Source organism: Macrosteles quadrilineatus, unplaced genomic scaffold, assembly GCF_028750875.1.
Source record: "Macrosteles quadrilineatus isolate MER2022 unplaced genomic scaffold, UCM_ALF_1.0 Scaffold_5__1_contigs__length_97177068, whole genome shotgun sequence".
NCBI classification, from domain to species: Eukaryota; Metazoa; Arthropoda; class Insecta; order Hemiptera; family Cicadellidae; genus Macrosteles; species Macrosteles quadrilineatus.
In genome coordinates, this window is record NW_026542598.1 from 18,322,040 (window position 1) to 18,337,955 (window position 15,916).

The 15,916-nt window shown below is 36.0% G+C and overlaps 4 protein-coding genes across 4 annotated transcripts; 1 reads left to right on the top strand and 3 right to left on the bottom strand.

Moving 5' to 3' along the window:
• Positions 1-232: 232 nt before the first annotated feature.
• Positions 233-4,546, bottom strand: LOC128995243 (ATP synthase subunit C lysine N-methyltransferase-like). Its single transcript, XM_054420194.1, has 4 exons — positions 4,442-4,546; positions 3,732-3,904; positions 2,199-2,387; positions 233-732 (listed from the first exon to the last, which is right to left on the bottom strand). The coding sequence occupies exons 1-4, from the start codon at positions 4,512-4,514 to the stop codon at positions 589-591; spliced, it is 579 nt and encodes a 192-aa protein (XP_054276169.1). The 5' UTR covers positions 4,515-4,546; the 3' UTR covers positions 233-588.
• A 763-nt stretch (positions 4,547-5,309) lies between these two features.
• Positions 5,310-7,601, bottom strand: LOC128995456 (zinc metalloproteinase nas-25-like). Its single transcript, XM_054420474.1, has 3 exons — positions 7,049-7,601; positions 6,436-6,569; positions 5,310-5,609 (listed from the first exon to the last, which is right to left on the bottom strand). Exons 1-3 carry the CDS (start codon positions 7,599-7,601, stop codon positions 5,310-5,312), a joined length of 987 nt encoding a protein of 328 aa, XP_054276449.1.
• LOC128995294 (bone morphogenetic protein 1-like) lies at positions 7,379-12,297 on the bottom strand. Its single transcript, XM_054420268.1, has 4 exons — positions 12,107-12,297; positions 8,293-8,410; positions 7,597-7,709; positions 7,379-7,395 (listed from the first exon to the last, which is right to left on the bottom strand). Exons 1-3 carry the CDS (start codon positions 12,195-12,197, stop codon positions 7,604-7,606), a joined length of 315 nt encoding a protein of 104 aa, XP_054276243.1. The 5' UTR covers positions 12,198-12,297; the 3' UTR covers positions 7,379-7,395; positions 7,597-7,603.
• Positions 12,298-13,687: 1,390 nt separating this feature from the next.
• On the top strand, positions 13,688-15,614 carry LOC128995162 (uncharacterized). Its single transcript, XM_054420080.1, has 2 exons — positions 13,688-14,369; positions 15,369-15,614. The coding sequence occupies exons 1-2, from the start codon at positions 13,785-13,787 to the stop codon at positions 15,585-15,587; spliced, it is 804 nt and encodes a 267-aa protein (XP_054276055.1). The 5' UTR covers positions 13,688-13,784; the 3' UTR covers positions 15,588-15,614.
• The last annotated feature ends 302 nt before the right edge of the window (positions 15,615-15,916 follow it).

Here is a 15,916-nt window from a genome sequence, read left to right on the forward strand (position 1 = left end):
AAATGCCGAAGTACTTTGAGAAAAAAGTCGAACTACTTCGAGAAAAAAGTCGAAGTAAAATGAAAGACAAAAAGAAACTGAGTGTCCCTTCGGGGCCGTCGTACAAAACTCCATAAATTGGGAATTAATCTCCAACGGTGCTAAGGAAATATTAAATACAGTCTAAGCTATAAAACTTTTATTCATAACAACTACATTGATATTTCTACTATATACAATTTGTCGACAGGAACATTTTATAACTGTTTAACGATTATCTACAACTATATTTGAAGACCCTGTAAAGGCCTAACAAATTGGCATAATATTCACTAACAAATTGGCATAATATTCACTTATAATGGCTTAATTGACTATTTCACTCTGTTTGAGTTACAGTATATCAATTACAAAACTTTTCATTTGATAAAGTCAGCAAATTAATCTCAGCTGTTCATTTAATTGATGGGCATTTTTGGTAGATTGCATCTTGAAACATGGACAGTGCCTGCTTACTTTACTATTTAAGTTCTGTAAGTACCTACTTTTGAGAAACCAGATATTGTGAAGTTCCATTGTGGCAACCTGCTGATAACAAATTTTCTGAAACTACCTGAACCTATACAGCCAGACAGTGTCAACTCCTGATCCGATGGTTTGGTCTGGGGTTCGGTTGGGAAGTGGAAACCTGCAAGCCACCACATGAGCATCTTTGCTCACTTCTTCATTCATCTTTTGTTCTAGTTCAGCCATCTAAAAAAGACGATTAGTTAAAATCATTCTGAATTATAGTTAATGTAATAAGTTTAACTTGTATGAAGTTTGTCCATAAATTACAACCTTAAACGAGCTCCAGTCGGGACCAAGGGAGCTAGTTTGAACACTACACCAAAGGTGAGTTTTTTGCTTCCCCACTGATATTCTAACTAGAGCTTACCAAAAACTGGTTTCGTCCTAGCAGCTGAAAACGGTGCAGGGAAAATTTACGCTTCTGCAATAGATTTTATTCGGTGATCAGCTTTCTGTGGCAAGGTGTTCAATCCCTTTTGAAATGTTTTGCAGCTAAATGACACCTAATAGTCTGCATAAATTGAATCCCATACAATTGAAATACATAATTCACACTTGGTGGCAGAATAAATGTTATCTCATGTTGGTTTGGACTACGGCAAGCCTCATCATCACATAAGGGTAAGAACCAGCTACAAATAATCGTATGATAGACTAGTAAAGAAACACAGCTGGTGTCAGATTTGAACTAGCTTACTTGGTCGTGACTAGAGCCTTACAAACAGCCATCAAATGCACTGTAAATGTTGTATGTACAGGTAAACGTTAAATTCCAGTTTATGTTGGCTGCAACTGTTCATACTGTTACAGCCTCAATGATATTCAGTAAATCGTGAACGAAGGTCGATTTTCTAGAGCTCTATTCTATAATAATAATAAATAAATAAAAAACGTCTACAGTTGCATGAGATTCTTTTGATATAAATTAGTAATCGCAAGTTATATGGTGCAGAACAGCTAAAAAATTCCTTACATCGTAAATGTTTCCCTGCATTTGGCGATATTACCTGTTGGGAACTTTGCTCTTATGCTACATATTACTAAGCCTATGTAGTGCTGTATTTTGTGGTATTACGATACCAAATGATAATTTTGGTATTGGAATCAGTCTATTGGTATGTATCTACCAGTGCATTAAACTATCAAAGAGAACATTACCAAAAGTCAGTAGTTTTTATGGTTTGAAATTGGACCCAAGGGTCCTTGGATCATTGGGTTTTTAATAAATTATTTTGACCGATGAAACAACAAAGCGACAAACGTCAAACAACTCCTTCTACACTGCTGCATATGGCTCAGGAACCAACCTGGGTATGTGTCGCTGTATTAAAAGTAATGAGCTATTATAACAAAAATTCATATTTGTAAATTTAGTGATACCTAGTTTATTGATTTATTTAATTTCTCTTTAGCGGTATTGTTTGAAACTGCTTATGTTTTGAAACCATTTCCCCCCCTACTGCAATCACAGGTTGTCTAACCAGCATCATTATCAGTAGCCTATTACATTTCTTAATCAGTCAAATAATGGTGAGTATAATTCATTGACTAAATAATGCACCTTTGTTAAAATTTAACTTTGAAACTTCCTGCCACAATATCCGACATAAGCTAACACAATATCGGTTTAAATGTAAAAAGGGGTTTACCATTTCTTCTACACCAAATATAACAATGTTGTTATACGGCCTTAACGAAAACCTCCACAGATCTTTTCGATGAAACGATGTTTTGCTAGAAAGTCCAGCCTTGAGTGCAGATAGGCGAGAGTAGAAAACCAGCCATGGATTTAGCTCCACACCATCAGCTTTGAATCCAGATGCTGCCGCTGCTAGTACCTTCACATAGAAAATCTGGTGTTAAAAAGCCAAATAAACCATTACAATAGTAATCACTTAATTGTAGAAAAAATCTTGAAATAGACTAGAATAATAGGTAGGCCTAATGCATTTAATTGGACTGCATAGTAAGGCCCCTGAGGTGTGATAAAGCAAGAAATATCCATTTACCAGCCGTCGATCAGCTTAAGTGTTTGCATGAAGAGGTTGGGACGTTCTTCTCCACAAAGGGTCATTACACCAAGCCCTCAGCTGAACTTCACATAGGCTATTTGAGGATTCCATCTTTGTGGCAGAACATGCCCTAACTTTCAGTTTTTAAAATTCCGATTTGAAATATCTAAATTTGGTAACGTATATTTCACCGACTTTATCTTAGACCCACAAGCTCCTGCCCGCTAGTAAATAGCAGTAGCAATAGTTTAGTCTGGTTTTAATTTATTCATTTGAAATTACAACCATTCCATTCACCTGGTACACATAATTACGTTTAAATTATTTTCATAATCGTTGGTTAGTTCCATGAAACTTCTTATCAGAGTTCTAAGCCCTGTCGTTGCGGACGATAGAATAAGTCTTGGGAGAATCCCGATTTGAACAGATGCGAAGAATATCAACCTGAAATTATTTCAACCGTATCACGATAAATCCTTCGTTGAGAAGAAGAAGAAATTTGAGTGTGGCTGGTTCTAGGGGTTGGCCTAGTCTGGTCTATCTTGCAAAAACCACTTTATTCCCCCCTTAGAATCTAAATTACACACATGTGAAAATAATTCCAAAATATAACAGTTTTTCAAAGTGATGTTAACATTTTTGTAAATCTTAAATCTGTGATAGGTAACACTAAGACATTGATGATTAAGAAATGAGCAATTAACAATCTTTCAGCAAAATAAATAAAACCTTGGACTATTGATAGAAGTAGCGATCTCATGATTATGTCAATATGTAGCTAGTTTTATAATAACAATGATTGATGTAGTTGATTTGAGCCATCGACAGAGAGCACTGAAGTCGGTCAGGCCTAGGTCTACGATTTCTGGCGATTACCTAGGCCAAAATTAATTTTCAATCGTCAGATATAAATAATGGTCTTTTTATCTTTGATCTTTCTATGTCATCACTTTCAATGCTATTTGATCAATAGTACTGTTAACATTTGTATGTTAATTAAGGAATACCCCTATATTTCTAGACACATTCTTAAGTTAATGTAAGCTAGAAACAGAGAAGTTGTTCAAGTGGGTTTTCACTTGTAACCTACTCAATTAAACTTGTAGGCCCTAATATTTTTTATTGTGTCCTCTGTTGTATAATATTGTGCGTATATTTATACCTACTTACAATGCGGCCATCCCCGCTTCCTATATCTACAAGATGTCCACTCCTGCCCCTAAGAGCCGACAAAACATTTTCAACCTGCACTGTAGTAGCTGGTACATATGGTAGACATATTCTTCTTAGAGCTGGTGACACGAATGGAGCGCATAAAACAGTGAGTGCAACAGCTGCTCCACCTGTGACACCCATATAGATGTGAACGCTGCATACAAGTAACTAATAGCTTACTTAATGTTTAATTGAAAGCTGGTTAAACCATTTTACACGAAAGCACTCACTTACAATTATCAAGAGAAAATCTCCTTTTGGTTGCAATTCTTTATTTGTTTAAAATTTAAACAGCCTTAAAAAGGTTTATACAGATTTAAAACGTAGGCTATCAGGATAATATGATTAGGCTCTAGGCTAGTTATATTATTCCGAGATGGAATTCTAGCCTATTGTAGTGGTAGATAATTTTATCATGTCCTCTCAAGTGTCTTTAAGTGAATTAATAATTTATGTTGGCCTACTACCCAAACCAATTTGATTCTGTTATGGTTGAATGAAATTATCCTAACCAACCCAAAATATTTCTGGTTGAAAATAAATAATAGAATAATAAGTAAAGTAGGCCTAACCTAAAACATTCAACCTGTACACTTCCTTGTCAAGCCATGCTATGTTTTAAAAATGAATCAAAGAACTAATTTGAATAATCTTTTGATATTTACCACTAATCCCTATTAAAAATAACCCAGACTTGTTCAAATTAGTAGATTTCAAGCTACCCTCAACCTCACTCATTTTTAATAACAATAGCAGAGGCAGACGACATGAACAACGAACAAGAACAACATTCTGGCTGCTCTGGCTGGCTGCGCTTGTGCTCACAGCTACCACAGCAACAGCTGACAAACCAAAACCTTTTTCCGTACCATTAAACTTGTCAAACTTGGCCGGTTTTAGTCAGGCTACGCAGCTGCGTAGTTTACTTTTTTCATTTCTTATGATCTCTTTGGTTTTATGTCATATTTTTCTTACAGAATTTATGAAAGTTATTGGATTTGCCCGTTCTTTGCAATGAGGTAAGGATATGGAAGAGAGAATAGTAGTGTGTTCTTTATATCAACAGAAAACAATTGCGCCCCCAACCAATGGTTAAAAAAGGCATAGCTCAATCTGTGGCTTAATCGTACTTTATTGCTTATTTTTAAGTGTTTTTAATCAATATATTTATAATATTGAATTTGGCTAAGATTAAAAAAAATATAGGGTTTTACTTTTACCAAGGTGGTTATCATTACTAGTCTATGTACATACTCATCGCGATCACTAGAGATGATCACGATGTACTCTCGATCACGGTTGTGGAATAAGCGTACTGTGATGAATACACACCAAATGTATGATGAATGAAGCAATGAGCTGTCTTTGATTATAACAACATCAGACATGATTTACAACAAAGCAATTGTTAACCACCGAATATTATTACCATCTTAAATCATCTTTGTATGGCAAAATTGCAAATAGGTACCCTTGTTTTTGCTGCATGGTTAAGTTCCATAGATTGCTGTTTCCAATACTTAGTGCTTATTTTTACAGGAAAATGAATATATTTACAACAGAGGTATAAGGAAATAATTGTTTATATGTATAAACTATGAGTATAATTTTCAAAACACATGAATGAGGATAAGCGTTGGATTCCGATCCATCTCTAGAGGAGCAGTCACAGTTTTTATCACAGTCATGTGTTTGTAAAATGCTTTCACTTTCTGCCAGTACCACCTTCGCATTGTTCGCTTTCAAGGAACAATTATAAAATCTGTTGAGTTTGATTATGTCTTGCTCGCTGAAACCAATTCTTTGTCCAATGAGTTTTGTTCTAGGCTTGATCTGTGGGTAAACACAACAATTTTTTTTAATAAAAAAATAAAATAAAAATTTTGTTATATGTTTAAAAGGAATCAAAAATCTTTAACCAACCTTTCTGATTTGGCCTGATTGGCTTGATTAGTCCTCAAATATAGCTGTACAACAAACACAAACAAGATTTATTAATAATTACACGTATTTGAGGGGTAAGTTTTACTCTTATGTGCTTCTTGAAAAAAACATATAACTTCAATCCATACTGTTACCAGTGACCCAGCGCCCCCAGTAACAGGTCTGAGCGCCAGGTACAAAAATGATCTATACAAATTCACCAGTGTTTTTCTATACCTTCCGTGCAGGAAACGTTTAAAAAATAAATATGAGTTACTGTAGTCGTGCTATCAAAATCACTCTGTAAATATATTTATTGCCACGCTAGTTGCGTCAACTAACTACTGTCCTCAACACTCTTGTGAAAGGCGCGAAATAAAGTAAATTTCGCTAATTTCTTTGCCTTTTGATCTTCATTACTGAGATGGATTGGGGTTTTGACTTGACTTGAGTAACTTAATGTTGAATTGACTTCGGTATAGCAAAATTAGTAGCAAAGACAATAGAAGAGCGTTTCGGGGTTCCGATGTTTTTAGGACGTCTCCTATAGCCTAGTTGAAACTCCCATTTGAAATACAGGGTTTATGGGCTCTTGGCACTGTACTCCACGGTAAACGTTGAGTGTGGTGTAGACTAGAGCCCTGCTGGTCTATTGATTAGAAATCGAAACATCCACCAGAGAAACCTGGGTTCAAATCCCAGTAATCACCAATATTTTTAGTTGAATCATTCTTACCTTAGCAATGATTGTTGGTAAAGAATTATTGCTCATGGCACAGAGTCGGTAATGCATTAGGCTGCTGAAATCATACGAAGCTCCAAAATCGTCCAATTTGACATTCGAATCAATTTCAAAATTTTTCCAATAAGCTGTAACACAAAAACATATTCATTAAATTAAAAATCATGTATCAATACAACTTAACCAATAATCATTACATGTACTTGTATTTGATTCCACGCAAAGCTATTTTGGGTTTGGTTGAATTATTTATATCTAATTAACTTTTATCATTGATTTAGTTTTTTTATACACTGGTGCACCCAGTATCTCTGCTATAAAAATTACCAAAATAAAACAAGATACCTTAAAAAATGAATTGATTTTAAATCAAAGGTGATGTTACATATGTTGGTTTGATTGCGGTATCTCAAGTTTATCTCATTTTCAAGTATCGGGCGGTGAGTCCCAGGACTAATGTGGATTTATGTGTCGACTGGTCACACTATCAACAACTCTAAATTTTTTTGGGACCAATTCTTAGCCAGTAGGCCCTGGGACTGAATACCCTACGATTCGTGTATAGATTGTAAATCTATAACATATTATGTTTTGGCTATGCTCTAACCGTAGTCGATGTTGGAGTAGTTGATGTACACGTACTTGTCCCGGTCTGGCCGCATATGTTCATGTGTAAAGCCCAGTGTGTGAAGCATCTCATGCATGGCCACCCCTACACTGCGAGCACACCGAGGACTGAGGTACAGGGGTTGTGGTCCTCCCTGTCTACCCACGTGGGATGAACATTCACCTCTGGCAATACAACACAAGGTTAGGTCAAGATATGTTAGAAAGGCATACCACATGTTCATGTGTGAAGTTGCATGGCCACCCCATACACTGCGAGCACACCGAGGACTGAGGTACAGAGGTTGTGGTCCTCCCTGTCTACCTACGTGGGATGAACATTCACCTCTGGCAATACAACACAAGGTTAGGTCAAGATATGTTAGAAAGGCATACCACATGTTCATGTGTGAAGTAGCATGGCCACCCCATACACTACGAGCACACCGAGGACTGAGGTACAGGGGTTGTGGTCTACCTACGTGGGACGAACATTCACCTCTGGCAATACAATACAAGGTTAGGTCAAGATATGTTAGAAAGGCATACCACATGTTCATGTGTGAAGTTGCATGGCCACTCCTACACTACGAGCATACCGAGGACTGAGGTACAGGGGTTGTGGTCCTCCCTGTCTACCTACGTGGGACGAACATTCACCTCTGGCAATACAATACAAGGTTAGGTCAAGATATGTTAGAACACAGAGGATACGCGTCCGGTAACCAGACGTGGATTAGGCGTCCGGTAACCAGACGTGGATTAGGCGATGCATAAAGAGCTTGTCTTTACTGTCAAATTACTCTACAACTTCGGATCAATCCCGCATGCAATCTCTTGCCTCAAGCCAAGAAACAGAGACTTGCATCAACCTAACCGCACCACACCGTAATTAACCAACTTTGAACCTAAAAATTTATCTTAAGTCCTAAACAATATTCATTACTAAGCATTCTACATTGATACTCTTCCGTACAGCCAATGAAATCTAACCAATTGACTACAAACGAAACCCACAAGAGGCAATTAAAGAACAATTAGTTTTATCAGGTAAAATTGATACACATACCAACACAAAACTACACAGCAAGCCATACACAACAGAATTACTGGCACAATGAATAATGATTGTTATCTATAGTTTTTGTTTAGACAATCCTTTACGTGCTTCATATTATCATAATAGTATTCAAGTACATAGCCCAGGTATATAAAATATAAATTACACACTGTTTCTATACAAACCGGATTGAGTATTCAATTACAATATAATCAGGTTCTCCCGTCCACTCAATAAACTTTATACAACTGTGTTTGTGGAACTCCTTCATGGCTTTGACGGTCTGTTTGCGGTCCGAGTCTCCTATAAAGTGAAACACACATTAATTGAATATCAAATAATGTATTTTAGTCTATTCATGTTACGGCATGATTTAAAATTTCAGCGAAATAAAAACGTTTAAATATACGAAAGCTACTATTTTTCGACCAAACTGTTAACCAAACAATGAAAAAAGATAAAATTTAAAGAAAATAAATTGGGATTAGAAAGTGAATGATATCGCCTCGAATGAAAGCGAATTATTATACACTATTAATTCTCCGTGGGAAACCTTTACGTAAGGCTAGTACTCACTAGGACACCCGGTCGCTTATCAACCGGCGACCTGGTTGACGAGCGACTAAGTTGATGATTGAACGTTTTATTGCTGGGTGGTACACACTAGGATACCTAGCACTTTCAACCAAGCTGGAAATCAATCAAAATTTGGTGGGGATAGACAATTTGTTTTGTTCTGGTTCACGCTTAAGCCTATCAAAGTGTGAACCTCAATGACAACACCATGCCCCCGACGGAGAGGAAATAGCTGCCGAAGTTTTGATTATATTAAAAACTGTGGGAAGTAGAGAAGAAGAAAGAAATTGTTTAGTAGATTTTGGGTTAAAGGGTGGCTTTAAAGTAGACATAGTTACAGCCAGCCACATTGGCACTCCTACGAGCTTTTCGACTTAAAATCCTCAAGATTTTAAGAACTATTTACTTATGTCAGATGACAGTTTCCGTCATACTAAGCAACCAGTGACACCAGCAATCACCAATAATAATATGTATGTGTATGTGTAATGTGTATGTGTATGTATGTGTGTATGTGGTATAATAATATGTATGTAATAATAATAATAATATGGTGCAGCAGTGACACCTCACATAGAAAAAAAGGACGTCAGATTGAGATTTTAGCATGGTTTTGTTTCGTCAGTTCATTTTTCGTTGTACTGCGCATGCGCTAGCCGGCTTTAGTTGATCAACTTGGTCGCTGAAGCGTACACACTCTAGTTTTTTGAGAAATCTGATTGCCTGGCGATAAAATGGTTGATCGGAAACCCCCAGGTTTTCGATACATGTCCGAAAACCAAAAAGTGGCCTGGCAACCTACAAATCGCCGTCAACCAAATTGACAGACACGTACACACACGGCGATATTTGTGCAATTTGGTCGCTCGTCAACCAGATCGCCGGTTGATAAGCGACCGGGTGTCCTAGTGAGTACTAGCCTTTAAGTTTTGATTACAGAGAGAGAAAAAACCCGTTTCGCCCGATTCACCTAACCAGAAACAAAATTCTCTAAGGTAGCCTATCCCTACATCCGAGGAAGGCTTACTCTATGTAGTTCATGCACTCTAATTTAATCAGTGAACGCGATTGAAACTGGAAGGTAGATTGGTGTAAATGTATTGTGCTGATGCATCACTGCTTACGTCAGAAAACTCGTCAAAGTTCATTAACCAGGGGATGGTGTTGGTGCTGAGGGGGTGAGAGAGGAGGTATGGGATCACTTCTAAGGCATAGTTTAACAGGAGAAGAAAATAATTTACATGGTTTACATCAAAATTTTAATCAAATCGTCAACTTCATACAATAGACCAGCCGCGCTCCAATAGCTTTCAGCTTTTACTATCGATAATAGCGGTTAAACAATACCAGCTGGTCTTTTTTTAAACTAGATCCACTAGTTCTATTTGCTTTGACTTTAGACAATCTGCCATGTCAAGGTTGTAGCAAATAATGTAATTAGGTTAAGTACCGACGAATTGCTGATTTTATTATTGATTTGTCTGAATCCGCTAATATTTGAAGCTATCCAAGCGTAAAAAAGACTTGCTATGAACTGAATGAGATATAAAATTAGAATTTCGACTGCAGTCTGTGAGTGGTTAATTCAATTATCTTCTATATATATAAAAGGCAAAGCCCTCACTGACTCACTCACTCACTCACTCACTCATCACTAATTCTCCCTCTTCCCATTTACCTAGGAGGCTGAAATTCGGTACACCGATTCTTTGGGCATTAAATAGGAAAACTAAGTAGTTTTTATTTTGATCGGGCTTTCGGGCTCCGCCCCAGTGGCTCTGGAGTTTCCCATGTTAACCTTATGATTTTTAATATTTAAAAGGAAATAATGAATCTTAACAGCTGCTTCAATTAAACAAGTTGGTTCTGTTCTATGATGTTCAATACGGTAGCATTAAAGTTACAAGGATCACCAACAGGGTGCAGCACTATTATTTTTTTTAATTTATGACAACAGCTAATTTGCAACCAAAAGGTGAGTGAGCGTAGCGAACGAACTTCAACCTGGCGAGTTAGCGTAGCGAACGAGCTAACCTAAAGGCAAGTGAGCGCAGCAAACGACCTCCAACCTAAAGGTGAGTGAGCGTAGCGAACGAACTTCAACCAGAACGTGATTGAGCCATGGGAACGAGCTCACTTATTTAAGTTAAACGGGGCAAAGCCCGCGGGTACAGCTAGTGTCCATATAAATGGAATAACTACTTCAGTATCTAAAAGTCAAATCTTTTAACTATGAAGTAACAGTAACGACCTCGTGGTTCAAAGCTATCCTTAAGCTGAATTTATTTATTTCATTTATCTACTACAAATGTTGAGGTGAGGAAAAATTTTACTGTATTTGGATAGCTGTGACACTCTAGCAATACCATAATTCTAAAGAAGTGAAAAATATCAAATTCACGTCGAGTGTGATGAAAGCTCGTTAAACACAGCTTGTTAACTGGTGCAGATGACATTTGTTTCCGTCAATAGCTGATTACAAGCAAACAATTTCAGCTGACGATTCGTAATACTAACTGCAAACACAAAGTGTAAATAACCTGGGCGTTTGTATAGCAAAATAAAATGGTTCCTCAATTGACCTGTATTTTAACATTTCGTTCATCTTTAGACAAGATAATCTTAAATGAGTAGAGATTCTTTGTGATTTCTGTTACATATAAAGTGCATATGCAAGATATACAGTACATCTTACTAATATTACAAATGTGAAAGTTTGTGTGTTTGTTTATTTGTTTGTTTGTTTGTTTGAAGTTCAATCACGCATTAACTACTGGTCGGATTGGACTGAAATTTGGTATGGTGATAGCTTACATTGCCGATTAACATATAGACATATTCTTATCTCAAAAATCCTTTCGGGCTCCGCCCCAGTGGCCCTGGAGTTTCCCATATTAACCCTATGAGTATTCATATTTAAAAGGTATTAAAGAATTTTGTCAGCTGTTTCAACTGCACAAGTTGGTTCTGTGATATTAAATAGCATTAAAAAGTTATAAGGTTTATCAACAGGGTGCAGCACTATTATTTTTTGCTATTATTGAAGTTGGTTCTGTGATATTAAATAGCATTAAAAAGTTATAAGGTTTATCAACAGGGTGCAGCACTATTATTTGTTGGCATTTATGACAACAGCTAATTTAAACTAACTAGCAACAAAAAACTGCGGTACACAATGAGAACTTTACTTTTTTCTATGGTTTAGGTACAGTGGTAGAACATTATGGCAAAGGTAAATGTTCTATATTATAGCATACCATATAAATTATAGCATTTTATACTTATATGACAACCCCGTACGAAGTACGGGTACTCTGCTAGTATATACATATGCAGGATAGTTTAGGCCCCTCGATCCAGTCGCTGTATTCAGAATTACTATTTAGACTATAAAATAAAATATAAAACTGTAAAATATCTTACTCATGTTATGATGAAAAACATACGGTACAGTGGCGTTTGGCCATTTTAGGTCCAAAACGGGCGTATGTAAAAAAGTGGCTGCAGGTTCCATGTCTTCATTTGAGCTTGAATAGTCCCTGGGATAGTGTGAAAGTTGAGGAGGAATAATATCATCATCTTTACCATAATAATCTGTTTCAGCGTTGACGTCAAGTCCTGTAAATATGTAGTGAATGTTTGATTCTAAAGATACCGTTAGACTTAACTTGCTCTCTTTGACAAAAGATTATTTTATCAGAATGAGCTGTAGGTAAAAGTAAAGATTAATCTACCTACCAACAGTGCTTGTAGCCAAACACAATCAACATTTCTAGAACCATACCAGTTGATTTGTCTTAATGTTACGAAATCATATTTGAAAGTTTGAAAAGTGGTATCAAGGCTATGCGAAGCATTTCGTAGAACAAGAATTGGGTTTAGTCGTATGACTATTATATTTAGAGACAGCCTACCAACTAATACTTAACGTTCAATACACATATTTAACACAATTAACTTTTAGGTTGGTGGAGAATGACCAAAAATGGGATGGGTTTTTAAATTAATCCAATTCTGTTTTGGCTCTGTAGGATCATTTCACGTTACGTGCGACCGTTGTTAATCTCTTTAAATTGAAGTTGACTTTATCGCAGGATGTGATTTTAGTTTCTGAGAGACTTTACGATAAGGTATTGATTGTTTTTACAAGCAAATACGGTACTTTCCTGTTAAAGGGAACATTCATTATTATCGATGATTTCTTCCGATATATCGATATTAACAAATTGAAGCATATCAGCTGACAACTACGATAAATATTATTCAGTATATGAAACTGTTCTAAAAAAATAACCTTACATAACTAACCAAACTTGTTGTAACATTTAAAAATACCGTGTTTAACTTGCCTTTTCTATTATCAAACCCAAACGGAAGTTTTAAATGGTACAGCAAGTTTGGTTGGTTATGTTAGGTTAGCTTAGAACAGTTTCGTCAGTATCAGTAAGTTGTTGTTGTCAATTTGTAATAGATCTGATCGGAAAACAAAAATATCGATATATCGAAAGAAATCATCGATAATAATGAATGTTCCCTTTAACAGGAAAGTACCGCAAATACCTTATGACGAACAAATCAGACAATGTCGAAAGTCAATAATAATACATCAAGGTGTTTCATGAAAAAAATGAATTGTTTTACGAATAGATATATTTTTTAAAACATGGAGGAAATTAAATAATTTGGATATTTTCAACTGTTTGAAAAAGTATTTTACAAAGACTATAATGAACTTTACAAATTCTATCGGTAAAATATAATGTAAAGTTAATCATAAAAACCATTCTAATTTATTGTGTGTTTTCTACAGTAAAAATAATCATAGCTCATGAACATTGATAATTAGCGTGATAAACATATTAACTATTGCAAATAGTTTTACATGCTTTGCAATAACACAGTCGACTCAATTAAAAGTTAGTCGAGCGTTACAAATGAAAACAGAACCTATTAGTAATTAAAAATTAATGACAATCGATCGGTTCAAAGCAATAAAATAACGTGTATTTGTCCTGATCGTGCTATCTGGCGTGACTGTTTATGTACAAAGGTAACCTACTATAAAAGTTAAATTTAATTTTACCATATTATAATCATAGCAATGTTCACATATATTTCCGTCTTTTTTACAATTTTGGCATTTGTCAACACACAATCATGGTGGCCAAGAGAGAGTGATGACTATGATCGTGACTACGATTACGAACAACACGAAGCTTATCCCTCCTACAGCAGAAAAACACCTCCAGAACAACTCGACAGCTATGAAATCGACGAATCACTCCCTGCATATCAACCCGACAGCTATGAATTTGACAAATCATCCTCTCCAGAACTACCCGACAGCTATGAAACTGACGAATCATCCTATCCAGAACTACCCGACAGCTATGAAACTGACGAATCATCCTCTTCAGAACTACCCGACAGCTATGAAACTGACGAACCATCCTCTTCAGAACTACCCGACAGGTATGAAACTAACGAATTGTCCAAAGAGTCAGGTTTTGAAAAGGAACTCTTGCGTGACATGGTACATATCATCAGCGTAGAAGCCAAGGACTTCGTAAGAAGAATTAATATGCAAGTTGAGAAGAGGTGTAAAGGAAAACGAAGCATCATATGTGAAGCTGTACCTAAAGGGCTGTACTTGTTGGAACGTCTAATTGATACACTGATGCATCAGGTACGTTACTGAACCAAACATTTCGGTAAAATTTATATTAAATGTAAACTGTATGTAATAAAATAGAGAAACGGGATGATTAAACCCCGAAAATAAACTTTATCGATACTATTAACTGGATTCTGTGTACTAAACTGATATTGAAAGTGTAGATTGTGAAATAAATGTTATTTCGTTCACATTGCAGCCTAAACCCAACTTAGCCTCGATTGTTAACTATGATTTATTCTTATTCTTTATATTACATAATTTTGGTTGATTTGGTCAAACTTTTTTGTCCTTTTTTACCCTTGTTCACTAATTTTCTGCACACTAAAAGCGTTGGCTATAGGTTAACATTAGATACCCTGTTCCCCTGTTCCATTATTTAAACTGTAACCTAGATCTATTAATGAAATGAGTGTTCTTTTGTTATTAAGGCTTGTACATACACCTTTTGTAACCAAGCCAAATTAAAGAAAGGCTTATTGTAAACAATAGAATATGTAATTTTAATTGTCATATTAAGTTTAGATAAATTGATATCATTGAAAACTAAGGGGGGGGGGGGGATATAGTTTTAAAAACAACACACTGTTTTATAGATTTATCCAGCTAGGATATAATATAACTAGATATGGATGCAATTTTTATTGTATAATTAGAAGTCTATGATAAAAGACACATAGCATGTTGCTTATTTTTTGGCAATATTTGGCAAGTACCAAATAACAACGACAACTTTTTAAAGTACACTGGCAACTCTTCTCTCTGTAAAGGTTAGGTTTAACTCGTAATTAGTTTTATGAGTAAAATAAGTAATAAACTACCTAACGCATCCATTTAAGAATTTTTTAGTTGTAGTAAACTATATCAAACTTTTTTATTATGTAACAATCTATACTGGATGGGGAAAATGACACTAGCAATAGGGCTATTTAAAAAAAGGTAATGTGATACAACATTATTGTAAATACTAAATAAGATTTTTTATAGTCTTTTATTTGGTTTTGATTACAGCTTGCTTTAGACCCCCGCAAAACACGGTCCTCCTTCGGGACACGCGAGATCAAGAATGAACTAGCCAATATAACCAATGAGATTCAGAAGTTCATGCATACAACTATAAGCAAGGTGCGAAGTATCTGTGGAGGAAGCAACAGTGCTGTATGCAACGCCTACCTAAAAGGCATTGGGCTGGTGGAAAAGGTCATTGGAAAACTATCGAATATAGCATGATAAATACATGTTGAAGGAATAATCGAATTATAGTGTCTAAATCCGTTTACCATACTTACTTTCCGTGTCCGGAAATCAGACTTCGCTTTTCAAAAAATTAGCTACCGATATGGCTTTGTCATTCGCATGCAAAAGATAATCTAATGTGCAAGACTGGTCTAGGCGTGGACAGATCAGCAGATGGCCAGGATCCTGAACAGCACCACACGCGCACAAGATGTTTTCTTCGTCTGGTAAGAGACCCCATTTCTGCATGTTTGTCTTGCATTTTGGTACCTCGACCCTAATTCGATTTAGGGTCTTCCACACCGTGTAATGAAGGCCTCCAC

What these genes read in the sequence shown, in the direction of transcription:
- LOC128995243 (XM_054420194.1), bottom strand. Translation starts at nt 4,514, where the DNA reads ATGAGTGAGGTTGAGGGTAGCTTGAAATCTACTAATTTGAACAAGTCT. An exon ending in GAAGCGGGGATGGCCGCATT is followed by an intron (nt 2,388 to 3,731) that starts GTAAGTAGGTAT and finishes TTCTATGTGAAG; the next exon opens with GTACTAGCAGCGGCAGCATC. An exon ending in TATTTGGTGTAGAAGAAATG is followed by an intron (nt 733 to 2,198) that starts GTAAACCCCTTT and finishes CGTCTTTTTTAG; the next exon opens with ATGGCTGAACTAGAACAAAA.
- LOC128995456 (XM_054420474.1), bottom strand. Translation starts at nt 7,601, where the DNA reads ATGTGGTATGCCTTTCTAACATATCTTGACCTAACCTTGTATTGTATT. An exon ending in CTACTCCAACATCGACTACG is followed by an intron (nt 6,570 to 7,048) that starts GTTAGAGCATAG and finishes TTTGTGTTACAG; the next exon opens with CTTATTGGAAAAATTTTGAA. An exon ending in TACCAACAATCATTGCTAAG is followed by an intron (nt 5,610 to 6,435) that starts GTAAGAATGATT and finishes GTTTACCCACAG; the next exon opens with ATCAAGCCTAGAACAAAACT.
- LOC128995294 (XM_054420268.1), bottom strand. Translation starts at nt 12,197, where the DNA reads ATGGAACCTGCAGCCACTTTTTTACATACGCCCGTTTTGGACCTAAAA. An exon ending in TGTTTTTCATCATAACATGA is followed by an intron (nt 8,411 to 12,106) that starts GTAAGATATTTT and finishes TTCACTTTATAG; the next exon opens with GAGACTCGGACCGCAAACAG. An exon ending in GTAATTGAATACTCAATCCG is followed by an intron (nt 7,710 to 8,292) that starts GTTTGTATAGAA and finishes TTGTATTGCCAG; the next exon opens with AGGTGAATGTTCGTCCCACG.
- LOC128995162 (XM_054420080.1), top strand. Translation starts at nt 13,785, where the DNA reads ATGTTCACATATATTTCCGTCTTTTTTACAATTTTGGCATTTGTCAAC. An exon ending in TTGATACACTGATGCATCAG is followed by an intron (nt 14,370 to 15,368) that starts GTACGTTACTGA and finishes TTTTGATTACAG; the next exon opens with CTTGCTTTAGACCCCCGCAA.